This window comes from Anomaloglossus baeobatrachus, chromosome 6 (assembly GCF_048569485.1).
Source record: "Anomaloglossus baeobatrachus isolate aAnoBae1 chromosome 6, aAnoBae1.hap1, whole genome shotgun sequence".
Taxonomy (NCBI): domain Eukaryota; kingdom Metazoa; phylum Chordata; class Amphibia; order Anura; family Aromobatidae; genus Anomaloglossus; species Anomaloglossus baeobatrachus.
Window position 1 is genome coordinate 34,503,258 of NC_134358.1, and position 27,776 is coordinate 34,531,033.

Genomic DNA, 27,776 nt, shown 5'->3' on the forward strand with positions numbered 1-27,776 from the left:
TGCCCCATGTTAGTGTGTACCAGCCACAGATACCCCATGTTAGTCTGTACCAGCCACATATACCCCATGTTAGTCTGTACCAGCCACAGATGCCCCATGTTAGTCTGTACCAGCCACAGATGCCCCATGTTAGTCTGTATCAGCCACAGATGCCCCATGTTAGTCTGTACCAGCCACAGATGCCCCATGTTAGTCTGTACCAGCCACAGATGCCCCATGTTAGTGTGTACCAGCCACAGGTGCCCCATGTTAGTCTGTACCAGCCACAGATGCCCCATGTTAGTCTGTACCAGTCACAGATACCCCATGTTAGTCTGTACCAGCCACAGATGCCCCATGTTAGTCTGTACCAGCCACAGATGCCCCATGTTAGTGTGTACCAGCCACAGATGCCCCATGTTAGTGTGTACCAGCCACAGATGCCCCATGTTAGTCTGTACCAGCCACAGATACCCCATGTTAGTGTGTACCAGCCACAGATGCCCCATGTTAGTCTGTACCAGCCACAGATACCCCATGTTAGTCTGTACCAGCCACAGATGCCCCATGTTAGTCTGTACCAGCCACAGATACCCCATGTTAGTGTGTACCAGCCACAGATGCCCCATGTTAGTCTGTACCAGCCACAGATACCCCATGTTAGTCTGTACCAGCCACAGATGCTCCATGTTAGTCTGTACCAGCCACAGATACCCCATGTTAGTCTGTACCAGCCACAGATGCCCCATGTTAGTCTTTACCAGCCACAGATGCCCCATGTTAGTCTGTATCAGCCACAGATGCCCCATGTTAGTCTGTACCAGCCACAGGTGCCACATGTTAGTCTGTACCAGCCACAGATACCCCATGTTAGTCTGTACCAGCCACAGGTGCCACATGTTAGTCTGTACCAGCCACAGATACCCCATGTTAGTCTGTACCAGCCACAGGTGCCCCATGTTAGTCTGTACCAGCCACAGGTGCCACATGTTAGTCTGTACCAGCCACAGATGCCCCATGTTAGTCTGTACCAGTCACAGATACCCCATGTTAGTCTGAACCAGCCACAGATACCCCATGTTAGTCTGTACCAGCCACAGGTGCCCCATGTTAGTCTGTACCAGCCACAGATACCCCATGTTAGTCTGTACCAGCCACAGATACCCCATGTTAGTCTGTACCAGCCACAGATGCCCCATGTTAGTCTGTACCAGTCACAGATACCCCATGTTAGTCTGTACCAGCCACAGATGCCCCATGTTAGTCTTTACCAGCCACAGATACCCCATGTTAGTCTGTACCAGCCACAGGTGTCCCATGTTAGTCTGTACCAGCCACAGATACCCCATGTTAGTCTATACCAGCCACAGATACCCCATGTTAGTCTGTACCAGCCACAGATACACCATGTTAGTCTGTACCAGCCACAGATGCCCCATGTTAGTCTGTACCAGCCACAGGTGCCCCATGTTAGTCTGTATCAGCTACAGATGCCCCATGTTAGTCTGTACCAGCCACAGATGCCCCATGTTAGTCTGTACCAGCCACAGATGCCCCATGTTAGTCTGTACCAGCCACAGATACCCCATGTTAGTCTGTACCAGCCACAGATACCCCATGTTAGTCTGTACCAGCCACAGATACCCCATGTTAGTCTGTACCAGCCACAGATACCCCATGTTAGTCTGTACCAGCCACAGGTGCCACATGTAATTCTGTATCAGCCACAGATGCCCCATGTTAGTCTGTATCAGCCACAGATGCCCCATGTTAGTCTGTATCAGCCACAGGTGCCACATGTTAGTCTGTATCAGCCACAGGTGCCCCATGTTAGTCTGTATCAGCCATAGGTGCCCCATGTTAGTCTGTACCAGCCACAGGTGCCACATGTTAGTCTGTACCAGCCACAGATGCCCCATGTTAGTCTGTACCAGTCACAGATACCCCATGTTAGTCTGTACCAGCCACAGATACCCCATGTTAGTCTGTACCAGCCACAGGTGCCCCATGTTAGTCTGTACCAGCCACAGATACACCATGTTAGTCTGTACCAGCCACAGATGCCCCATGTTAGTCTGTACCAGCCACAGATGCCCCATGTTAGTCTGTATCAGCTATAGATGCCCCATGTTAGTCTGTACCAGCCACAGATACCCCATGTTAGTCTGTACCAGCCACAGATACCCCATGTTAGTCTGTACCAGCCACAGATGCCCCATGTTAGTCTGTACCAGCCACAGGTGCCCCATGTTAGTCTGTATCAGCTACAGATGCCCCATGTTAGTCTGTACCAGCCACAGATGCCCCATGTTAGTCTGTACCAGCCACAGATGCACCATGTTAGTCTGTACCAGCAACAGATGACCCATGTTAGTCTGTACCAGCTACAGATGCCCCATGTTAGTCTGTACCAGCCACAGATGGCCCATGTTAGTCTGTATCAGCCACAGATGCCCCATGTTAGTCTGTACCAGCCACAGATGCCCCATGTTAGTCTGTACCAGCCACAGATGCCCCATGTTAGTCTGTACCAGCCACAGATGCCCCATGTTAGTCTGTACCAGCCACAGATGCCCCATGTTCATCTGTACCCGCCACAGATGCCCCATGTTCGTCTGTACCAGCCACAGATGCCCCATGTTAGTCTGTACCAGCCACAGGTGCCCCATGTTAGTCTGTACCAGCCACAGATACCCCATGTTAGTCTGGACCAGCTACAGATACCCCATGTTAGTCTGTACCAGCCACAGATACACCATGTTAGTCTGTACCAGCCACAGATGCCCCATGTTAGTCTGTACCAGCCACAGGTGCCCCATGTTAGTCTGTATCAGCTATAGATGCCCCATGTTAGTCTGTACCAGCCACAGATGCCCCATGTTAGTCTGTACCAGCCACAGGTGCCCCATGTTAGTCTGTACCAGCCACAGATACCCCATGTTAGTCTGGACCAGCTACAGATGCCCCATGTTAGTCTGTACCAGCCACAGATACCCCATGTTAGTCTGTACCAGCCACAGATGCCCCATGTTAGTCTGTACCAGCCACAGGTGCCCCATGTTAGTCTGTATCAGCTATAGATGCCCCATGTTAGTCTGGACCAGCTACAGATACCCCATGTTAGTCTGTACCAGCCACAGATACACCATGTTAGTCTGTGCCAGCCACAGATGCCCCATGTTAGTCTGTACCAGCCACAGATGCCCCATGTTAGTCTGTATCAGCTATAGATGCCCCATGTTAGTCTGTACCAGCCACAGATACCCCATGTTAGTCTGTACCAGCCACAGGTGCCCCATGTTAGTCTGTACCAGCCACAGATACCCCATGTTAGTCTGTACCAGCCACAGATACCCCATGTTAGTCTGTACCAGCCACAGATACCCCATGTTAGTCTGTACCAGCCACAGGTGCCACATGTAATTCTGTATCAGCCACAGATGCCCCATGTTAGTCTGTATCAGCCACAGGTGCCACATGTTAGTCTGTATCAGCCACAGGTGCCCCATGTTAGTCTGTATCAGCCACAGGTGCCACATGTTAGTCTGTACCAGCCACAGATGCCCCATGTTAGTCTGTACCAGCCACAGGTGCCACATGTTAGTCTGTACCAGCCACAGATGCCCCATGTTAGTCTGTACCAGTCACAGATACCCCATGTTAGTCTGTACCAGCCACAGATACCCCATGTTAGTCTGTACCAGCCACAGGTGCCCCATGTTAGTCTGTACCAGCCACAGGTGCCCCATGTTATTCTGTATCAGCCACAGATACCCCATGTTAGTCTGTACCAGCCACAGATGCCCCATGTTAGTCTGTACCAGCCACAGGTGCCCCATGTTAGTCTGTATCAGCTACAGATGCCCCACGTTAGTCTGTACCAGCCACAGATGCCCCATGTTAGTCTGTACCAGCCACAGATGCACCATGTTAGTCTGTACCAGCCACAGATGCCCCATGTTAGTCTGTACCAGCCACAGATGCCCCATGTTAGTCTGTACCAGCCACAGATGCCCCATGTTAGTCTGTACCAGCCACAGATGCCCCATGTTAGTCTGTACCAGCCACAGATGCCCCATGTTAGTCTGTACCAGCCACAGATGCCCCATGTTAGTGTGCACCAGCCAAAGATGCCACATGTTAGTCTATGCCAGCCACAGATGCCCCATGTTAGTCTGTACCAGCCACAGATGCCTCATGTTAGTCTGTATCAGTCACAGATGCCCCATGTTAGTCTGTATCAATCACAGATGCCCCATGTTAGTCTGTACCAGCCACAGATGCCCCTGTTAGTCTGTATCAGCCACAGATGCCCCATGTTAGTCTGTACCATCCACAGATGCCCCATGTTAGTCTGTACAAGCCACAGATGCCCCATGTTAGTCTGTACAAGCCACAGATGCCCCATGTTAGTCTGTACCAGCCACAGATGCCCCATGTTAGTCTGTACCAGCCACAGATGCCCCATGTTAGTCTGTATCAGTCACAGATGCCCCATGTTAGTCTGTATCAATCACAGATGCCCCATGTTAGTCTGTACCAGCCACAGATGCCCCATGTTAGTGTGCACCAGCCAAAGATGCCACATGTTAGTCTATGCCAGCCACAGATGCCCCATGTTAGTCTGTACCAGTCACAGATGCCCCATGTTTGTCTGTACCAGTCACAGATGCCCCATTTTAGTCTGTATCAGCCACAGATGCCCCATGTTTGTCTGTACCAGTCACAGATGCCCCATGTTAGTCTGTACCAGCCACAGATGCCCCATGTTAGTCTGTACCAGCCACAGATGCCCCATGTTAGTTTGTATCAGCCACAGGTGCCCCATGTTAGGCTTGAAACACACATCCGTGAAACACGTGCGTGTTTGGTCCGTTTCCGTGTATACTGGAGACACGGCCAAACGTGCACCAATGTTACTATATCTCTGCGGTTACAATTACGTTTTTGGTTATGTCCGTGAGTCCGTCTCCGTGATGCGTTTTTTGGTCCGTGTCTCACGCCAGCATGTCCGTTTTATTCACGCAACACGCAGCACGGACCCAATGAAAGTCAATGGGTCTGTGCGCACGTCCGAGTGACACGGACGCATCTCTGTTTGTTCCCTGTATGTTTTGTGCTTTTTTTATGTGATGTCAGTCTTTTTTCTTTTTATGTTTCGTTCTCTCCCTCAGTCCGTCGGTCGGTCTCTATGTCTGTCTGTCCCTCTAGCTGTCTGGCGGTCAGTTCCCCCCTCTCTCATACTTACCATTCCCCGATCTCCGGCGCGGCGCTGCACGGTTGGTATAAAAACTCCGGCGGCTTTTCCTCTTTTGAAAAAGCCGGCCGCCCATTAATCAATCTCGTATTCCCTGCTTTACCCGCCCACCGGCGGCTGTGATTGGTTGCAGTGAGACACGCCCACCACGCTGAGTGACAGCTGTCTCACTGCACCCAATCACAGCAGCCGGTGGGCGTGTCTATACTGTGCATTGAAAAAAATAAATAAATAATTAAAAAAAACGGCGTGCGGTCCCCCCCCATTTTAATACCAGCCAGATAAAGCCATACGGCTGAAGGCTGGTATTCTCAGGATGGGGAGCCCCACGTTATGGGGAGCCCCCCACCCTAACAATATCAGTCAGCAGCCGCCCAGAATTGCCGCATACATTATATGCGACAGTTCTGGGGCTGTACCCGGCTCTTCCCGATTTACCCTGGTGCGTTGGCAAATCGGGGTAATAAGGAGTTATTGGCAGCCCATAGCTGCCAATAAGTCCTAGATTAATCATGTCAGGTGTCTATGAGACACCTTCCATGATTAATCTGTAAGTTACAGTAAAAAAACACACACCCGAAAAAATCCTTTATTAGAAATAAAAAACACAAACAAATTCCCTCATTACCAATTTATTAACCCCGACAAACCCTCCATGTCCGGCGTACTTCACGGTCCTCCAGCGCCGCATCCAGCTCTGCTGCATGCAGGTGACAGGAGCAGCAGAAGACACCGCCGCTCCGGTCACCTCCACGCAGCTAATGAGATGAGTAGCGCGATCAGCTGCTGTCACTGAGGTTACCCGCGGCCACCGCTGGATCCAGCGGTGGCCGCGAGTTACCTGACTGACAGCAGCTGATCGCGCTACTCATCTCATTAGCTGCGTGGAGGTGACAGGAGCGGCGGTGTCTTCTGCTGCTCCTGTCACCTCCATGCAGCAGAGCTGGATGCGACGCTGGAGATCCGTGGATTGCGCCGGACATGGAGGGTTTGTCGGGGTTAATAAATTGGTAATGAGGGAATGTGTTTGTGTTTTTAATTTCTAATAAAGGATTTTTTCGGGTGTGTGTGTTTTTTTACTGTCACTTACAGATTAATCATGGATGGTATCTCGGGGAGACGCCTGACATGATTAATCTAGGACTTATTGGCAGCTATGGGCTGCCAATAACTCCTTATTACCCCGATTTGCCAAAGCACCAGGGCAAATCGGGAAGAGCCGGGTACAGCCCCAGAACTGTCGCATATAATGTATGCGGCAATTCTGGGCGGCTGCTGACTGATATTGTTAGGGTGGGGGGCTCCCCATAACGTGGAGCTCCCCATCCTGAGAATACCAGCCTTCAGCCGTATGGCTTTATCTGGCTGGTATTAAAATGGGGGGGGACCGCACGCCGTTTTTTTTAATTATTTATTTATTTTTTTCAATGCACAGTATAGACACGCCCACCGGCTGCTGTGATTGGGTGCAGTGAGACAGCTGTCACTCAGCGTGGTGGGCGTGTCTCACTGCAACCAATCACAGCCGCCGGTGGGCGGGTAAAGCAGGGAATACGAGATTGATTAATGGGTGGCCGGCTTTTTCAAATTAGAAAAAGCCGCCGGGACAGTGTGAACGCCGTGCAGCGCCGGTGATCGGGGAACGGTGAGTATGAGAGAGGGGGGGGACACTTCAGTCACTCGGGGGATTAGTGGTCACCGGTGAATCCTTCACAGGTGACCGCTAATCAGTACACGGCACAAAGACAGAGCCGCGGCATGACTATGAAGTCGGGTGAAGTTCACCCAAGTTCATTCTCATCCCGCTACTCTGTCTTCCGACATGTAGTAACGACATTTTGCATCACACACGTACATTTCACACGGACAACACATACACATGTCAGTTATTTCACTCACGCACACACGGACATTCCACACGCACATACGGCTAGCATACGGGATACACACGCAGGCCACACATACCATAAAAACGGACCTAAAAAACGGAAAACGGACCCAAAAAACGGCCCGTTTTACACGGACATGGTTTTCACGGATGTGTGGCGGAGCCCTTAGTCTGTACCAGCCACAGATGCCCCATGTTAGTCTGTACCAGCCACAGATGCCCCATGTTAGTCTGTACCAGCCACAGATGCCCCATGTTAGTCTGTACCAGCCACAGATGCCCCATGTTAGTCTGTATCAGCCACAGGTGCCCCATGTTAGTCTGTACCAGCCACAGATGCCCCATGTTAGTCTGTATCAGCCACAGATGCCCCATGTTAGTCTGTACCAGCCACAGATGCCCCATGTTAGTCTGTACCAGCCATAGATGCCCCATGTTAGTCTGTACCAGTCACAGATGCCCCATATTAGTCTGTACCAGCTACAGATGCCCCATGTTTGTCTGTATCAGCCACAGATGCCCCATGTTTGTCTGTATCAGCCACAGATGCCCCATGTTAGTCTGTATCAGCCACAGATGCCCCATGTTAGTCTGTACCAGCCACAGATGCCCCATGTTAGTCTGTAACAGCCACAGATGCCCCATGTTAGTCTGTATCAGCCACAGGTGCCCCATGTTAGTCTCTACCAGCCACAGATGCCCCATGTTAGTCTGTATCAGCCACAGATGCCCCATGTTAGTGTGTATCAATCACAGATGCCCCATGTTAGTGTGTATCAGCCACAGATGCCCCATGTTAGTGTGTATCAATCACAGATGCCCCATGTTAGTGTGTATCAATCACAGATGCCCCAAGTTAGTCTGTACCAGCCATAGATGCCCTATGTTAGTCTGTATCAGCCACAGATGCCCCATGTTAGTGTGTACCAGCCACAGATACCCCATGTTAGTCTGTACCAGCCACAGATGCCCCATGTTAGTCTGTACCAGCCACAGATGCCCCATGTTAGTCTGTACCAGCCACAGATGCCCCATGTTAGTCTCGACCAGCCACAGATGCCCCATGTTAGTCTGTATCAATCACAGATGCCCCATGTTAGTCTGTACCAGCCACAGATGCCCCATGTTAGTCTGTATCATCCACAGATGCCCCATGTTAGTGTGTACCAGCCACAGATGCCCCATGTTAGTCTGTACCAGCCACAGATGCCCCATGTTAGTCTCTACCAGCCACAGATGCCCCATGTTAGTGTGTATGAGCTACAGATGCCCCATGTTAGTTTCTACCAGCCACAGATGCCCCATGTTAGTCTGTACCAGCCACAGATGCCCCATGTTAGTCTGTATCAGTCACAGATGCCCCATGTTAGTCTGTACCAGCCACAGATGCCCCATGTTAGTGTGTATCAGCTACAGATGCCCCATGTTAGTCTGTACCAGCCACAGATGCCCCATGTTAGTCTGTACCAGCCACAGATGCCCCATGTTAGTCTGTACCAGCCACAGATGCCCCATGTTAGTCTGTGCCAGTCACAGATGCCCCATGTTAGTCTGCACCAGTCACAGATGCCCCATGTTAGTCTGTACCAGCCACAGATGCCCCATGTTAGTCTATACCAGCCACAGATGCCCCATGTTAGTCTGTAACAGCCACAGATGTCCCATGTTAGTGTGTACCAGCCACAGATGCCCCATGTTAGTGTGTACCAGCCACAGATGCCCCAAGTTATTTTGTACCAGCTACAGATGCCCCATGTTAGTCTGTACCAGCCACAGATGCCCCATGTTAGTCTGAACCAGCCACAGATGCCCCATGTTAGTCTGTATCAGCCACAGATGCCCCATGTTAGTCTGTATCAGCCACAGATGCCCCATGTTAGTCTGTATCAGCCACAGATGCCCCATGTTAGTCTGTATCAGCCACAGATGCCCCATGTTAGTCTGTATCAGCCACAGATGCCCCATGTTAGTCTGAACCAGCCACAGATGCCCCATGTTAGTGTGTACCAGCCACAGATGTCCCATGTTAGTGTGTACCAGCCACAGATGCCCCATGTTAGTGTGTACCAGCCACAGATGCCCCAAGTTATTTTGTACCAGCTACAGATGCCCCATGTTAGTCTGTACCAGCCACAGATGCCCCATGTTAGTCTGAACCAGCCACAGATGCCCCATGTTAGTCTGTATCAGCCACAGATGCCCCATGTTAGTCTGTATCAGCCACAGATGCCTCATGTTAGTCTGTACCAGCCACAGATGCCCCATGTTAGTCTGTAACAGCCACAGATGCCCCATGTTAGTCTGTATCAGCCACAGGTGCCCCATGTTAGTCTCTACCAGCCACAGATGCCCCATGTTAGTCTGTATCAGCCACAGATGCCCCATGTTAGTGTGTATCAATCACAGATGCCCCATGTTAGTGTGTATCAATTACAGATGCCCCAAGTTAGTCTGTACCGGCCACAGATGCCCTATGTTAGTCTGTATCAGCCACAAATGCCCCATGTTAGTGTGTACCAGCCACAGATGCCCCATGTTAGTCTGTATCAGCTACAGATGCCCCATGTTAGTCTGTATCAGCTACAGATGCCCCATGTTAGTCTGTACCAGCCATAGATGCCCCATGTTAGTCTGTACCAGCCACAGATGCCCCATGTTAGTCTGTACCAGCCACAGATGCCCCATGTTAGTCTGTACCAGTCACAGATGCCCCATGTTAGTGTGTACCAGCCACAGATGCCCCATGTTAGTGTGTATCAGCCACAGATGCCCCATCTTAGTCTGTACCAGCCACAGATGCCCCATGTTAGTGTGTACCAGCCACAGATGCCCCATGTTAGTGTGTACCAGCCACAGATGCCCCATGTTAGTGTGTACCAGCCACAGATGCCCCATGTTAGTGTGTACCAGCCACAGATGCCCCATGTTAGTCTGTATCAGCCACAGATGCCCCATGGTCTGACTCCACCCCCTCCCCCCCAGACGCGGGCGCTTTATACAAAGCCGAGGCTCCTGGATGGCACAATCTGCCTCCTTCTCCTCCATCGCGTCCCCCCGGCACATGGAAAGTACATTGAGATAGGACAGGAATGTGCATAAGAGGCTCCGGGTACAGGACCGAGAAGACGAAAGCCGTGACCTTCAGAGGTCAGATGGGACAAGGAGGGCCGAATCCTCCCAGCCCAATTCTGCCCTCCCTGTAATTTCATCAGTGTATATAGAGGACACAGCCGAACCCCATACTGCCCGGTGTCTGCCCCCGAGCGTCTGCCCCCGCACTTACATAGGATGATACTGATTCATTGTAATCCCAGTATTAACAGCAATGTTCTCTATTACAGATTATGGACTCGGATTTTATCAAGATGGCGGCACAAGCGCCAATGATGTCAACGCCGATAAAGGGGAAATGTAGGTGTCCTGGTGATTTGGTAACTTATTAGTATATTACAATATTGGCACATTACTGCGCTGGCCGGTGGCCAAATACCAGTGCCAACCAACACATACCAATGCCATACAGTGCCGGCACCACCATACGCCTCAGACGTGTTATATCATAGTGTACCTATTCTGCAGTGCCACACAAGGCTTAAAGGGGTTGTCCTGAGATATTAGGATAGGTCATCAATGTCAGATCTATGGGGGTACAATACCCGACCACCCCCCACTGATCAGCTGAATACCTGGCCTGAAAAGTGGACAAACCAAGAACAGCACAGCGCCCACACTGCATAGTGGCCATTCTGTGGTACTGCAGCTTAGTTCATATATCTAAGAATGGCCGCTGCACAGTATACGTCCTGACTGTACGCTGTATACCTCACTAAGTAACAGCTGATCAGTGGTAGTAGCAGGGAGGTAGATCTGGTGAACAACGTGGTTGGTCAACCAGCTGGAAGTCCAGTTTTTTGGTGGTCGCTTGTGCAGTGTGAGCGGAGGCATTGTCTTGCAGGAACAAGATTGCTTTGGACAGATTGCCGCACCTTTTGGCCTTCAGAGCTGCCTTCAATGGGTTCAAAAGTTCAATGTAATACCTTGTATTGATGGTGGAACCCTTTTGAAGGTAGTCCACTAGCAGCACGCCCTCCTTATCCCAGCACACAGATGTCATCACCTTAGCGGCTGATTTTTGCACCCTGAATGTCTTTGGATGAGTAGAACCCCTGTGCCTCCACTCTTTTGATTGCTCCTTGTTTTCAGGGTCATACAAATAAATCCAGGTCTCATCCATAGAGACCAGTCCATCCAGGAAGTTCTTATCAGTCCGGAAACGCTGACAAATCGAGCGGGAAGTTGTCACTCGCTGCTTCTCTCATCTGTTGTCATTCATTTGGGGACCCACTTTACAGAAGCTTCCTCATGTCCAAATGTTCATGGATAATGACACAGACACGTTCACGGGAAATCCCTATGATGTCTGCTATTGCTTTAGCTGAAATTCGTGGATTCTCCAGTATGAGGTTGTGCACAGCATCGACGATCTCCGGAACAACAACCACTCTCGGGCGTCCAGGACGTTCCTCATCATTGGGGCTGAAGTGGCCCCTGTTGCCATAAGCAACAAACACAACATTTTGGAAACATATATTAGACACATAAGACTTTAATGTGATGTAACATTCGTTACCATAGAAACAAAAAAATCACAAAGCCAAAGACTTATCAGCAGCCCCTCGTATATACACCGCGTGCAGAATTATTAGGCAAGTTGTATTTTAGAGGGGTTTTTTTATTATTGATCAACAACTATGTTCTCAATCAGCCCAAAAGACTCCTAAATATCAAAGCTTAATATTTTTGGCAGTTGGAGTGGGGATTTTAGATTTGGCTATCTTAGGGGGATATCTGTTTGTGCAGGTAACTGTGCAGAATTATTAGACAACTTAATAAAAACCAAATCTATTCCCATCTCACTTGTTTATTTTCACCAGGTAAACCAATATAACTGCACAAAATTTAGAAATAAACATTTCTGACATGCAAAATCAAAACCCTAAAAAAATGAGTGACCAATATAGCCCCCTTTCTTTCTGATGACACTCAGCAGCCGACCATCCATAGATTCTGTCATTGCTTGATCTGTTTACGATCCACATTGCGTGCAGCAGCCACCACAGCCTCCAGACACCGCTCCCAGAGGTGCACTGTTTTCCCTCCCTGTAGATCTCACATTTTATGAGGGACCACAGGTTCTCTATGGGGTTCAGATCAGGTGAACAAGGGGGCCATGTCATTATTTTTTCATCTTTTAGACCTTTACTCGCCAGCCACGCTGTGGAGTAGTTGGATGCATGGGATGCAGCATTGTCCTGCATGAAAATCATGTTTTTCTTGAACGATAGCGACTTCTTCCTGTACCACTGCTTGAAGTTGTCTTGCAGAAACTGGCAGTAGGTCTGGGAGTTGAGCTTCACTCCATCCTCAACCCGAAAAGGTACCACAAGTTGATCTTTGATGATCCCAGCCCATACCAGTCCCCACCTCCACCTTGCTGGCGTCTGAGTCGGAGTGGAGCTCTCTGCCCTTTACTGATCCAGCCTCTGGCCCATCCATCTGCCCATCAAGAGTCCCTCTCATTTCATCAGTCCATAAAACCTTTGAAGAATCAGTCTTAAGATATTTCTTGGCCCAGTCTTGACGTTTTATCTCATGTTTCTTGGTCAGAGGTGGTGGTTTTTCAGCCTTCCTTACCTTGGCCATGTCCCTGAGTATGGCACACCTTGTGCTTTTTGATACTCCAGTAACGTTGCAGCTCTGAAATATGGCCAAACTGGTGGCAAATGGCATCTTGGCAGCTTCACGCTTGATTTTCCTCAATTCATGGGCAGTTATTTTGTACCTTTTTTGCCCAGCACGCTTCTTGCGACCCTGTTGGCTATTTACCATGAAACGCTTGATTGTTCGGTGATCACGCTTCAAAAGTTTGGCAATTTCAAGACTGCTGCTTCCCTCTGCAAGACATCGCACAATATGGACTTTTCAGAGCCCGTCAAATCTCTCTTCTGACCCATTTTGCCAAAAGAAATGAAGTTGTCTAATAATGAAGCCCCCCTTATATCGGGTGTTGATGTCATTACACCGCACCCCTCCTCATTACAGAGATGCACATCACCTGATTTACTTAATTGGTAGTTGTCTCTCAAGCCTATACAGCTTGGAGTAGGACGACATGTATAACAAGTGTCATGTGATCAGAATACTCATTTGCCTAATAATTCTGCACACAGTGTATACCATTCTTCCGTGTAATGTATATGGGCGCATTGTCATGCAGATAAAAGCCTCTGTCTGCTATGTAGATGTAATATTACAGGTAACACATGCAGCACAAATATCTTCTATACTGTTTACAAGTATTGTTTAAAAGTCATCTGACAGTTTCCTTTTAAAAGGTCACACCCTGTATCTGTGATGTCATCATTCTCTGCTATGACATCATGCCCGCAGTGACGCTGCAGCACGTGGCCTTGGAATAGAGATCCACCGGAGCGTCCGGGCAGTGTTTGATCAGAAGGACGTAGTCTCCCTGTAAGTGCTGCCGATCACTGTATAAATCCAATGTGAATGGAGCCACCAGCCCCGATCGGCTCGTTACAATGTATCAGTGCAGGTGAGGGCCACAAGCCCGGAGTCCAGGACTGGAGACAAATGTGCATTGTTGTGCTTAGCTAATATTGCTTTGCCTGCACTGATACACTGTAACAGATCCTCAGCGCTATGCTGGAAGTCATATTAAAGGGATATTCACATCTTAGATTTTTATCACATGGATAAACCATGGATCTCTCACAGTTGTAGATCCCACATCTGGAATCTGGACCTCTCTCATTGTATCTGTTCAGTACAGCTATATGTGGCTCATTCAGATGGAGATTATATGTGGATGGCTTCATCTATTCAGGCTAATGGGAGTCAGCCGAGCAGAGAGGTGCCCACAGACTTTGGGCTACGGTGGCAATACCTCCTTAAAGGGAACCTGTCAGTAGGGTCAACACTATTAAGCTGTGCATATGGGCATGTAGGATATAGGGAGCTAAATAAAACTGATACCTTGATATATGCAATGTATGTAAAGCGCTGTGGAATTAATAGCGCTATATAAATGAATAAAATTATTATTATTATTATTATTATTATTATTATTATATGCGATCTGATGACTTATTCCAGAAAAATCCACATTTTTCTTAATATGTAAATGAGGTATTAAGATCTATGACATAGATCTTCCCGAGAGTCTACCTCCAGAGCTTATGGCATTACTTGTCACACTAGGTATGGGGAAGTACCTCTGGCGAGAGGGAAGAGGAAACCTTATGCCTAGGGAAGGGGTAGATGTGACCCTTGACCAAGCCTTCTGCTGGCCCATGGCTGCCCTGACCACCCTATAGCCAAGCAGGATACCTGGCCCTGGCTGAACCTGTGCTGGACCATAGGTAGGAAATGGATGGGATGAGCACTTAGTCAACCCCACTAAGTCCAAAAGAACACACACAGGGAAAGTGGAACAACTTATTTCCGGGATGACTCTGCGAGAAGTACAGCAACATACAACGTTTCTTCAGAGGAGTGCAAGCCGACTGCTTGCATCCAAGTTCTGTATTGAAATATAACTCTATCACCAGCAAAAGCCAAGGGAAAATGTGGGAAATTAAGGACAGAAGGGGAAGTGATGATGATTAACAGCAGAAAGGTGAGGATATCTGTAGGGTCCTAAAAGGAAAGGGATTAATCCCAAGCAAAGAAGATACATAGGATACCATTTACACCATAGCAGGAAGATCCGAATGTCAGGGAGCAGTTTGTGTAGCCAAATGCTGTGACCTTCTACAGCCAAACGGATGTGATGAGCGCTTATTCAAACCCACTTAGTCCTAAAGAACACACAGGGAGCACATACAAGGGAAAGTAGAAGAACAACGTATTTCCAGGATGACTCTGCGCTAGTACCCCGATTTTGGAGCGGGTGGAGAACGGATCTTGAAGGCTCCATCCTCGTCGGGTGAATTACCAGGACGCCTGAAGCTACTTCCTGACCTAGGGTCCACGTACCCCGTCATGCCATGGCCCCTGCCCGGTGATGGCACAAGGCCGCCGGCTGTCCTCCACGACAGACCCGCCCCCTTGTCACGATCCTCTGCGATCGGGGTCCAGCTCCTACCAGGCCCAGACCAACGTCTGCCACCTAGTAGTCTCAAGGAGCCCTACTCCTGACCTCTTCTCTCGAGAGTCACCACTCAACTACCCCACTTCTGACACTCCTGACCTCCCCTTAACCAACCCCCCCTTGTTCTTAGCAACACCAAAGGTCAGGAACCCGCAACCAAGGAGGAGGTGCATATCATGCAGAAGTGCAGATTGCACAATACCCTGTGACGACCTGATAGGCCAGAGCGTCACACTGTGCGCACGTTGCGTTTTTTTCCCTATAGGTTTTGCTGCAGATTTTCTGCAGCAAAAAGAATGTGCATGTCACTTCTTTTGTGCAGGTATCTGGGTTTTTGGCATAGATAATGGTAAAAAACCACAGGGACCAACCCACGGAAAAACCGCACCAAACCGAGGCAAAACCGCATGTAGATTTGTGTGCGTTTTTGGTGCGGTTTTTGCCAGTGCGCACAGACCCTATAAGTTCAGTCTTTTCAGCATGTTTTAACTGTTTTCCAAAGATGCCAAGTGGATAAAGGCAGTGACATGTACATTCCTCAGGTACCTTCCGCTTGGAAGACGCTCTATAATTTACAATTGAAGTCAATGGGAAGACTAAAAAGACACCTGGAAGATGCCTGCAAGTCTTTTGGAGCATTTTAGCTGCATTTTAGCTTTAAAAATATACTAGCGGTTTCCTCATTTTGTAATCATGTACAAAAAAAAAAAAAAAACATCCATAAAAAATCAGAAATATGCCCCAAAATCTATGAAACAAAAAAAAAGCTAAAAAATGGTGGTGATTGCCATCCTCCTGCCCAGCCATGTGTGCATGACGCCTCCTGTGTCATCCACACAGAGGCCTCCATTGTGCTCCTGCGCATGCGCACTTTGATCTTCCCGGCTGAGGGCAGAGCAAAGTACTGAAATGTGCAGGCGCGAGAACAGGTAAAGACCACTGCGCATGCGCACTACAATACTTTGATCTGCCTTCAGCTTGGAAGAGAAAAGTGCGCATGCGCAGGAGAACAATGGAGGCCTCTGTGTGGATGACATAAACATGGGGCTGGGTAGCACTACGGTGACTGTACCAAATGCAGAACGTGCTGTACCGAGAGCAGTGTCCCCCATCGGACCCTGTTGGGTGTTATCTGTACATGTCCCCCCTGAAATGTAAAGCGCTGCAGAATATGTTGGTGTTATGGAACTACAGAAATAAAATTATTATTATTATTATTATGAACCAAATTTGGAACTAGTGCATTAATGTATTAAGTTGATAAAGGTGAAGAACTTTTACTAAGGCTGGTTTCACATCTCCGGTATTTTGCCGGAAGCCGGATCCGGCACAAATGCAGTACAGTTACATTCACTTACAATGGAAGCGCAACACATGCGGTTGTGTATGAAGCATGTGTCTGCATGGTGTCGCGCTTCCATTGTAAATGAATATAACTGTACTGCATTGTGCCGGATCCGGCTTCTGGCAAAATACCGGAGACGTGAAACCAGCCTAAGGCTAGTTTCACACTTGCGTTGAACGGCATCCGTTGCATTGCGTTGTGTGACGGATGCAACGGATGTGTTGCATATAGTGGCACAACGGATGCAACGGATGCTGCAAAACAACGGAATCCGTTTTGATTTTTTTTTTACAGTTTTACCGGCGGCAGACTATTGTGAACGATCAGCTGAACGCTCCCAGTAGCCGGCCGCCGGGTGATCAGCTGATCGCTCCCAGTAGCCGGCCGCCGGGTGATCAGCTGATCGCTCCCAGTAGCCGGCCGCCGGGTGATCAGCTGATCGCTCACAGTAGCCGGCCGCCGGGTGATCAGCTGATTGCTCCCAGTAGCCGGCCGCCGGGTGATCAGCTGATCGCTCCCAGTAGTCGGCTGCCGGGTGATCAGCTGATCGCTCCCTGCAGCCGGCCGCCGGGTAATCAGCTGATCGCTCCCTGGAGCCGGCCGCCGGGTGATCAGCTGATCGCTCCCTGCAGCCGGCCGCCGGGTGATCAGCTGATCGCTCCCAGTAGCCGGCCGCCGGGTGATCAGCTGATCGCTCCCTGCAGCCGGCCGCCGGGTGATCAGCTGAGCGCTGTCACTTGCCGGCCGCCGGGTGATCAGCTGATCGCTCCCTGCAGCCGGCCGCCGGGTGATCAGCTGAGCGCTGTCACTTGCCGGCCGCCGGGTGATCAGCTGATCGCTCCCTGCAGCCGGCCGCCGGGTGATCAGCTGAGCGCTGTCACTTGCCGGCCGCCGGGTGATCAGCTGATTGCTCCCTGCAGCCGGCCTCCGGGTAATCAGCTGAGCGCTGTCACTTGCCGGCGCCCGGGCATGCCGGCGGGCGGGCACTCAGCTGAGCGCTGTCACTTGCCGGCGCCCGGGCATGCCGGCGGGCGGGCGCTCAGCTGAACGTTCAGCCACCGTGAGCCAAAATAAAGTTTGTGATTAAAAAAAAAAAAAAAAAAAAAAAAAAAAAAGAGCATGCGCAGTGAAATCCAGAGGATTCCGCTGCTCAAAACAACGTTACATGCTGCGTTCCTCCCGCTGGGCGGAAGCAACGGAGCGTCGCCCAGCGGAAGCAACGCAGGTCCTTTTGGTACAATCCGTCATCCATACAAGTATATGGGAAGAAACAGCGGAATCCGTTAACGGATTCCGCTGTTTTCCAAAAGGGCGGATTGTAACGGAAGGAAATCAACGCAAGTGTGAAAGTAGCCTAAGTTATATGGAAGTTGTATATCTGTTATTTTAGTGCCACTTTTTGATTAATCTGATCTTTTTCTTACAGATTCATCCCTCTTCCAGGAGATTGCGCTTCTGCCATACCGGCTGTTTGGACGTTGCTCACGGTAAATATTCCTTGTGCCGGGGTCAGGACTTTATTGGCATTCATTGGTTGGCACTGTTTACACTTCAACAGTTCTGAAGTGTTACTTATAGCCAGGTTCGGACTGGCCCACAGGAGAGCTGGAGAATCCCCTGGTGGGCCCCCTTTGCAGTAATATTTCACTTACCCCCCAAACATGATCAGTAATTGGCACAATACACTTGTTTTACTATGTACAGACAGAAGAAGCATCTCATCCTTCATTTTACATATTACCAAGTATATTATTATATAGAAGCATAGGTAGATTTGTGAATGTAATATTTGCATGTAGTTGATCAGTGGGCCCTCAGGGTCAAGGATACAAATTGCTGCCCCAGTCTGACACTGCTTATAGCCGCCGTACCTTGTGCAATTGATGTCGGCACACATAGGAGGTGGAGTAAGGAAACGTGTCTAATACGCCCAGTGTTATGTAAAATATGTTTTTCAAATTGTTTTTCCATTTCTAAATTCTTAAAACGTATTGAAAGGTTCTCAAAAACTGCCCCAATTATTTTACACCTGTGTTGGCTAAATACACTGGTGAGCAATAGCGTGGCAATGTTCTGAACTTGTGACTTTCAGTCTCCATATCTCACCATCCTCTACAGCTTTGAGCGTGAGACGACCTTCATTTTATAGACAATCATCTTGGCTATCTCATACATAAATGTGACTTACAACTACTTAGCATATGATTAGTTATACAGATTCCTTTCATGTCTCTGCATTGTTACTGTTTTGCTCCTGGTGGTCGAAAAATCTTTTTCTCCCTGTATACTACAAATCACAACCTGTTCTCACATTCCCTAATAGCTCAGTGTGTTATTAGGTTAATTCCCAAGGGAAAGGTCACTGGATTGAATCAAAGAGCAGAAATGAAGATTTCATAAGAAAAGAGAAACATCATTATCCAGCTCATCGATAGCAGTCTCTCAGCCAAGAAAATTGCCAAACTGCATCAGTGAGGCCATGACAGGTGGAAGAATAAGAAATGAAGTCCATCCATCCATTCAGAAGCCAAGAGGTGACGTCCAGGCAAAATATGGAGTCAACAAGTCGCTCATCACAAGGTCTATCAGTTCTGAAGACACCCGGCAGTGGAGGCGGCTCGTCTGCTCCATAATAGTGATATCACAGACGTCCATGCAAGCACCGGGTGACACACATTACACAAGTCTGGAATGGTGGCCCGAAAAAAAGGAGAAGAAGCCGCAACTTCAATATCATTATAAGAAGCGTCGGCTCAAGTCTGCAAAAAAAGTACAAAAAGTGGAAGATTGGAAACGGATGATTTGGAGCAATGAGAAGAAAGTTAATAGACGAGGCTCTGATGGGGGAAATGGGTCTGGATTAAACAAGGGAAAAAGGGGCTAACGGATCGAGAAACTGAAGGAACTGTCAAGATCGGTGGAGGAAGCCTGACGATATGGGGGGTTTTCTTACCCAAAGGTGTTGGATACTTGACCAGGATGGATGGAGGTCTCAATGCTGAGCTATATGTGAGGAACCTACAAGATGAGTTACTTCATACACTCGAGTACTATGGGTATGAACAGGACGACATAGTGTTCCAGCAGGACAACGACCCGAAGTATGTGGCGAGATTAGGGAAGAAATGGATCAATGACAATGAAGTAGAGGAGCTGGATTATCCCTACAGTCTCCAGACCTCAACCAACTACAACACTTATGGGAGAAGAAAAGCTGTATAGATCTCCAAGTGATCGACTAGTATACACCAACACTGGGAACGTGGAGAAGAGACCTGACCAGTATACACCAACACTGGGAACGTGGAGAAGAGACCTGACCAGTATACACCAACACTGGGAACGTGGAGAAGAGACCTGACCAGTATACACCAACACTGGGAACGTGGAGAAGAGACCTGACCAGTATACACCAACACTGGGAACGTGGAGAAGAGACCTGACCAGTATACACCAACACTGGGAACGTGGAGAAGAGACCTGACCAGTATACACCAACACTGGGAACATCGAGAAGAGACCTGACCAGTATACACCAACACTGGGAACGTGGAGAAGAGACCTGACCAGTATACACCAACACTGGGAACGTAGAGAAGAGACCTGACCAGTATACACCAACACTGGGAATGTGGAGAAGAGACCTGACCAGTATATACCAACACTAAGAACGTGGAGAAGAGACCTGACCAGTATACACCAACACTGGGAATGTGGAGAAGAGACCTGACCAGTATACACCAACACTGGGAGCGTGCAGAAGAGACCTGACCAGTATACACCAACACTGGGAACGTGCAGAAGAGACCTGACCAGTATACACCAACACTGGGAATGTGGAGAAGAGACCTGACCAGTATACACCAACACTGGGAATGTGGAGAAGAGACCTGACCAGTATACACCAACACTGGGAGCGTGCAGAAGAGACCTGACCAGTATACACCAACACTGGGAACGTGCAGAAGAGACCTGACCAGTATACACCAACACTGGGAATGTGGAGAAGAGACCTGACCAGTATACACCAACACTGGGAACGTGGAGAAGAGACCTGACCAGTATACACCAACACTGGGAACATGGAGAAGAGATCTGGGATCAGATTTCGGTGGAGACATGTTTGAATCTGATGGACAGCCCAGAAGAATTCAGGAGGGGGGAAAGACAAAGGTGGATTTACAAAATACTAACAAAATAATAAAAAAAATACAGTGACCTGACACGAATCTGCATAACTAATCATATGCTAAATAGCTACAAGTCCCATTTATGTATGAGAAGCCAAGATGATTGTCTATAAAATGAAGGTCGTCTCACGCTCAAAGCTGTAGTGGATGGTGAGATATGGAACCTGAAAGGCAAAAGTGCAAAACATTGTTACCCTTTTGCTCGCAGAGTACATACAATGTATTTGTGTATATACAGTGGATATTTACTAAACACTATATACAGGGCTATATTTGTCATTCATGCTGCCCTAGTCACATTGAATAGTCATGCACCCTATGGGTAAGTTACACGAAAAGTGCCCATATCCTTTACATAGTACTTAAACCTCCCATACAAATTAGATTAATGTTGGCTGAACTCCTTGATTTTGATGGGTTTGGCCATCACACTAATGTGTATTTTGGGCCCCTGAGAGATAATTGCCGGTGGGAGAAAAGTGTGTGGCATGTCTGATTTTGGACTTCACATCCTTTTGTACTCTAAAGCGGGCTTTACACGCTACGATATCGCTAGCAATTGCTAGCGATATCGTACGCAAAAGCACCCGCCCCCGTCGTGCATGCGATTTCGTGTGATCACTGCCGCAGCGAACATTATCGCTACGGCAGCGTCACACGCACTTACCTGGTCGGCGACGTCGCTGTGACTGCCGAACAATCCCTCCCTCAAGGGGGAGGGACGTTCGGCATCACAGCGACGTCACCGCGACGTCACTAAGCGGCCGGCCAATCAAAGCGGAGAGGTGGAGATGAGAGGGACGTAACATCCCGCCCACCTTCTTCCTTCCGCATTGCGGCCGGCGGCAGGTAAGGAGAAGTTCCTCGCTCCTGCGGTGTCACACATAGCGATGTGTGCTGCCGCAGGAGCGACGAACCACATCGATAAACAACCCTTACCGATTTTTGGTTTTGGGACGACCTCTCCATGGTGAACGATTTTCACCATTTTTGAGGTCGCTTAAGGTCGCTGGTCAGTGTCACACGCTGCAATATCGTTAATGACGACTGGATGTGCATCACTAACCACGTGACCCCGACGATTAAACATTAACGATATTGTAGCGTGTAAAGACCCCTTTAGAGATAAGCAACACCAGAGAGATGTGAAAGCATCTCTATCATACGGGACACAGGAGTGCCCAGCAGAGCGAGCACTGCTGGGTATGAAAAAAGTCTGGAGAGATAGCTGTCAGCTGAACGATCATTATACAACAGTTATCTAGTATGTATGGGCTAATTTAATTAAACACTTGTTTAGCTGTGTCAAGTCTGACAAATTAAGGATTATTACATTTACATTACTCTATGATCAGAACCTCTATCAGTACTTGAATAAAACAGAACCATTGAATACCGCACCTGAACCATCATCAATACATGAACACACCACCATTAGTACAAGAACACAAGCACCAAGATCACCATCAATACATGAACACTACACCTTAACCACAATCAGCACAGGAATATGGAAGAATAACATGAGCAGTACATGAATACAGCAACAGAATCATCATCAGTATAACGCAATGTGCCCACGTGTGTGCGCTCTGCACCGCAGCGTTTTGTCTGCATGCCGCTTCAGAGCGCAGCTGAAAAGCTCCATTCTGAAACTTTGCCGACTGCAGAATTCGTGTGCTCTGGATGCTGCCTCTCCCTAGCATCCCTCCAGCATAGCAGCCCTCCAGAAGCTTCATGGCCGAGCAGCTGCATGCAGTCGTACATCACCAAGCACAATGCCAAGCTTCAGATGGCGTGGTATAAAGCTTCCACCATTCTACTCTGGAGGAAGCATGTTCTATGTAGTGGTGGATCACATTTCTCTATCTGCCATTTGATGGATGAGTCTGGGTTTGGCAAATGCCTGGAGACGATTACAGCTGGCACAATGTAATCAGGTGGGTAACATTTGAGGGAGGAGGAATAATGGTATGGGTTTGTTTTCAGTGCTCAGGCTCAGCTATATAGTCTCAGTGAAAGTAAATCTTAATACTTCCGCACATTGTCAATAATGTCTGGACAGGTGGCTGTGTAACAGTAACAGGTAACAGTCGTTCGGAGGTGTCACACGCTACGACATCTCTAACGATGCCGACGACATATCATTAGATATATTGTAGCGTGTGACGGGGCCTTTAGACTGATTTTCAAAGGTTTTATGGACTGATGAAATGAGAGTGACTCTTGATGGGCCAGATCGATGGGCCCAATGCTGGATCAGTAAAGGGCAGAGAACTCCACTCCAACTCAGACGCCAGCAAGGTGGAGGTGGGGACTGGTATGGGCTGGGATCATCAAAGATCAACTTGTGGGACCTTTTCGGGTTGAGGATGGAGTGACGCTCAACTCCCAGACCTACTGCCAGTTTCTAGAAGACAACTTCTTCAAGCAGTGGTACAGGAAGAAGTCGCTATCGTTCAAGACAAACATGATTTTCATACAGGACAATGCTCCATCACATGCATCCAACTACTCCACAGCATGGCTGGCCAGTAAAGGTCTAAAAGATGAAAAAATAATGACATGGCCCCCTTGTTCACCTGATCTGAACCCCATAGAGAACATGTGGTCCATCATAAAATGTGAGATCTTCAGGGAGGGAAAACAGTCCACCTCTGGGAACAGTGTCTGGAGGCTGCGGTGGCTGCTGCATGCAATGTTGATCGTAAACAGATCAAGCAATGGCAGAATCTATGGATGGTCGGCTGCTGAGTGTCATCAGAAAGAAAGGGGGCTATATTGGTCACTCATTTTTTGGGTTTTGTTTTTGAAATGTTTATTTATAAATTTTGTGCAGTTATATTGGTTTACCTGGTGAAAATAAACAAGTGAGATGGGAATAGATTTGGTTTTTATTAAGTTGCCTAATAATTCTGCACAGTAACAGTCACCTGCACAAACAGATCTCCTAAAATAGCCAAATCTAAAAAACCCCTCCAACTGCCAAAAATATTAAGCTTTGATATTTATGAGTCTTTTGGGCTGATTGAGGACATAGTTGTTGATCAATAATAAAAAAATCCTCTAAAATACAACTTGCCTAATAATTCTGCACACAGTGTATATATGATATAACCTATAGAGAAGGGAAAGCGAGATGGCTGAGTGCCCCAGAAGTGGGTGGTGGTGGTGAATATATATTAGCTGTACTGCCCGGCTTCGCCCGGGTTAATAACTGCTGTTAACAAAATAGAATGTATTAACAAAAATGTATTCTGCACACAAACACCACAACACAAATAGATATAAATGTAATTATTAAAAGGCAAAAACTAAGCTAATAGAAGCATTTCACAACATATATTTCAACACCACAGATATTCCACACAGATTTAACTAAATTGGCCAAGTAATGTGCTCCGTCTGCCTCTTTCCAGGTCTGTCTCTTTCCCCATCTGTCTCTTTCCAAGTCTGTCTCTTTTTAGGTCTGTCTCTTTCCAGGTCTTTCTCTGTCTGTCTCTTTCACCGTTTGTCTCTGTCTGTCTCTCTCTACCTGTCTCCCCACCGACATCTTATTACCTCACATATAAGCTTCTTATACTATGAATGTCTTTTGCTCCTATAGCAACCAATCACAGCTCCTACTAATAACCTGTAGTTCCAGGCTCCATTTACTTTATTGGAGGCATGTTTTTTGGAGAGTAACTGTAAAGCGCGGGGTTAAATTTTCCTGTCAAAACATAGTCTACGACGTTCCCTGGGTCACATGAGGTGTCTGTGCAAAATTTTGTGATTGTAAATACGACGGTGCGGATACACTTTTCTTTTCACTTTTTCCCCATTATGTAGATAGGGACCAAATTGTTTGGTAAATTGGAACGCGCGGGGTTAAAATTTCGCCTCACAACATAGCCTGTGACGCTCTCGGAGTCCAGCACCCGGCGCTGCCCGGGATAGTAACTGTCTCTCTGTTTCTCTCCCATTCTCTGTCTGTCTCCCCCTCTTTATATCTCTCTATCTCTTTGTCTGTCTGTCTCTTTCCCTGTATGTCTCTGACTGTCTCTGTCTCTTTCTCCGTCTGTCTCAATCTTTTCCCTGTCTGTCTACCTATCTCATTCCCTGTCTGTCTCTGTCTCTCTGTCACTTTCCCTGTCTGTCTCTTTCCCTCTGTCACTTTCCCTGTGTCTGTCTCTTTGTCTGTCTCTTTACCTGTCTTTGTCTGTCTCTTACCCTGTCTGTCTCTTTCCCTGTCTGTCTGTTTCCCTGTGTCTGTCTCTGTCTCTTTGTCTGTGTCTGTCTCTTTACCTGTCTGTGTCTGTCTCTTAACTTGTCTCTCTCTTTCCCTCTCTTTCCCTGTCTGTCTCTTTCCCTGTCAGTCTCTTTGTCTGTGTCTGTCTCTTTGTGTCTGTCTATTACCCTGTCTTTGTCTGTTTCTTACCCTGTTTGTGTCTGCCTCTTTCCCTGTCTGTGTCTGTCTCTTTCCCTGGCTGCATTGTGACACGCCAACATTCCATATAAGGGCGTAGCTGCGCATTCTTCTGAAATTCTGGCTGCACTGTGGCTCCCAGCTCCATTCGCTTTAATGGAGGCAGGTTAGAGCGGGGTTAAAATTTCCCCTCAAAACATAGCCTATTACGCTCTTGGGGTCCAGACGTGTGAGTGTGCAAAATTTTGTGGCTGTAGCTGCGACGGTGCGGATGCCAATCCCGGACACACACACACACACACACACACACACACACACACACACACACACACACACACATACATACACATACACACATTCAGCTTTATATATTAGATATGTAATAGAATACAACATTCATTGGGCATTTGCCTTTTTTTCTTACAGAGAAAATTCTGAGCACCTAAAGATGGGCTCCCCCAAGAGCGGCTCCTCAATCCCCCCCGGAATTAATATGAGTCCTTCCCGGCACAGTCTACGCTTGCTCTCCAATGGCTACTACTTATGTGATGAAGACAGCTTGTGCTGGGATGATCTGGGCAACGTATCCTTCAGCCCTACACAATGTACCGTGTCTTACAAAGAGAACATGGTGAGGTGAGTGCCGGCAGCGAGGTCCTAACCGGGCCCCTCCACCCTCAGCTTATACAGTGTGGGCCGCGGCATCTGCCCGGGGTGGTGGGCTCTGTCTAGATGGTCTGGATCTGGGCAGAGCTTACTCCTCAGGCTAATATATAGATGTAGCAGAGGTAACTTCGTAACATCCAGTATACCACAAAAGTGAGTACACCCCTCACACTTTTAGAAATATCTTATTATATCTTTTCATGGGACATCACTGCAGATCTGACCCTGTGATACAATGTACAGTGTCAGTGCGCAGCTAGTACACCAGGGTAAATTTGGTGTCCTCTAGATAACTCGGCACACAGCCATTAATGTCAAAACCGCTGGCAGCAAAAGTCAGTACACCCCTAAATGAAAATGACCAATTTGTGATCAAAGTGTGACTATTTTGTGCCGCCACCACTTTCTCCAAGCACTGCCTTAACTCTCTTGGGCATAGAGGTCACTAGAGCTTCACAGGAACCGCTGGATCCTCTTCCATCCTCCATGAGAACATCACGGAGCTGGAGGATGTTAGAGACCTTGCACTCCTCCGCCTTCTGTTTGAGGAGGTCCTACAGATGCTCCATAGGGTTAAGGTCTGGAGACGCTTGGCCCGTCCAGCACCTTTACCCTCAGTTTCTTTATCGAGGCAGTGGTCGTTTTGGAGGTGTTTGGGGTCGTTATGTTGGAGCATGAAGGGAGCAGGTCATGCTCTGCTTAGTATGTCACAGGACATGTTGGCATTCATTGTTCCCTCAATGAACTGTAGCCCGCCCCACAGCTGGCAGCACTCATGAAGCCCCAAACCATAAACCTTCTTCCACCATGCCTGACTGTAGGCAGGACACACCTGTCTTTGTACTCCTGACCTATTTGCTGCCACACATGCTGACACCATCTGAACCAAATAAGTTTATCTTGGTCTCATCAAACCACAGGACATGGATCTATGTCCTTCTTATGCTTCTGTTCAGCAATCTGTTTGAGGTTTTTCTTGTGCAGAAGAAGGCTTCCTTCTGGGATGACAGCCATGCAGAGCAATGTGATGCAGTGTATGGTCTGAGCACTGACAGGCGGACCCCTCACCCCTGTAACCACTGCAGTGTGTGGCGTATGGACTGAGCACTGACAAGCAGACCCACCCACCCCTGTAACCTCTGCAGCAATGCTGACTGCACTCATACAGCTATTTTGAAAAGACAACTTCTGGATATTATGCTGAGCACGTGCACCAACTTCTGTGCTCCACCGTTGCCAGGCCTGTTCTGAGTGGATCCTGTCTTGTTATACCGCTGTATGGTCTTGGCCACCGTGCTGCAGCTCAGTGTCAGGGTGCTGACAATCTTCTTATAGCCTTAGCCATCTTTATGTAGAGCAGCAATTCTTTTCTTCAGATCCTCAGAGAACTCTTGGCCCGGAGGAGCCATATTGAGCCTCCAGTGACCAGTATGAGAGAGTGTGTGAGAGATGACACCGAATGTAACCCACCTGCCCCCCATTCACACCAGAGACCTTGTAACAGTAATAAGTCACATGACACCAGGGAGGCAAAATGGCTTCTTGGGCACAACTTAACTATTTTATCTTGGGGGTGCACTTACTTTTGTTTTCAACAGCTTAGACATTAATCCCTTCACAACCGGGAACGTACCAATTCGTCCTAAATCATGACATGTGCGGCTATCAGGCGCAGGTGGATCTGCGATCCACCTGCGCCTGTTAACCCCTTAGAGTGCACTGTCAAAATGTGACAGCGCTATTTAAATGATCGGGGCGAGGAAATCGATTTACCCAGCTGTCATCGGAAGCCCCGGGATGCAATCACAGGAAGCATAGCCATGGTAGCGACAAATCATGTGATGACTTCTGTCGCTATCATGACATAGTTCCT

At 48.3% G+C, this 27,776-nt stretch overlaps 1 protein-coding gene across 3 annotated transcripts in view; it reads left to right on the forward strand.

Annotated features, from left to right (window-relative positions):
- Positions 1 to 27,776, forward strand: part of TMEM71 (transmembrane protein 71) — an 87,271-nt gene that overhangs the window by 29,264 nt on the left and 30,231 nt on the right. The window contains exons 1-4 of one of the 3 annotated variants that reach the window (XM_075316187.1): positions 13,580 to 13,655; positions 14,403 to 14,563; positions 18,066 to 18,126; positions 25,664 to 25,873. In XM_075316187.1, the coding sequence (XP_075172302.1) occupies positions 25,686 to 25,873 (188 nt within the window). In that variant the 5' untranslated portion in view covers positions 13,580 to 13,655; positions 14,403 to 14,563; positions 18,066 to 18,126; positions 25,664 to 25,685. Of the gene's footprint in view, positions 1 to 10,465; positions 10,536 to 13,579; positions 13,656 to 14,402; positions 14,564 to 18,065; positions 18,127 to 25,663; positions 25,874 to 27,776 lie in introns of those variants that run through there. The other 2 variants (XM_075316185.1, XM_075316186.1) reach the window with 2 other exon arrangements.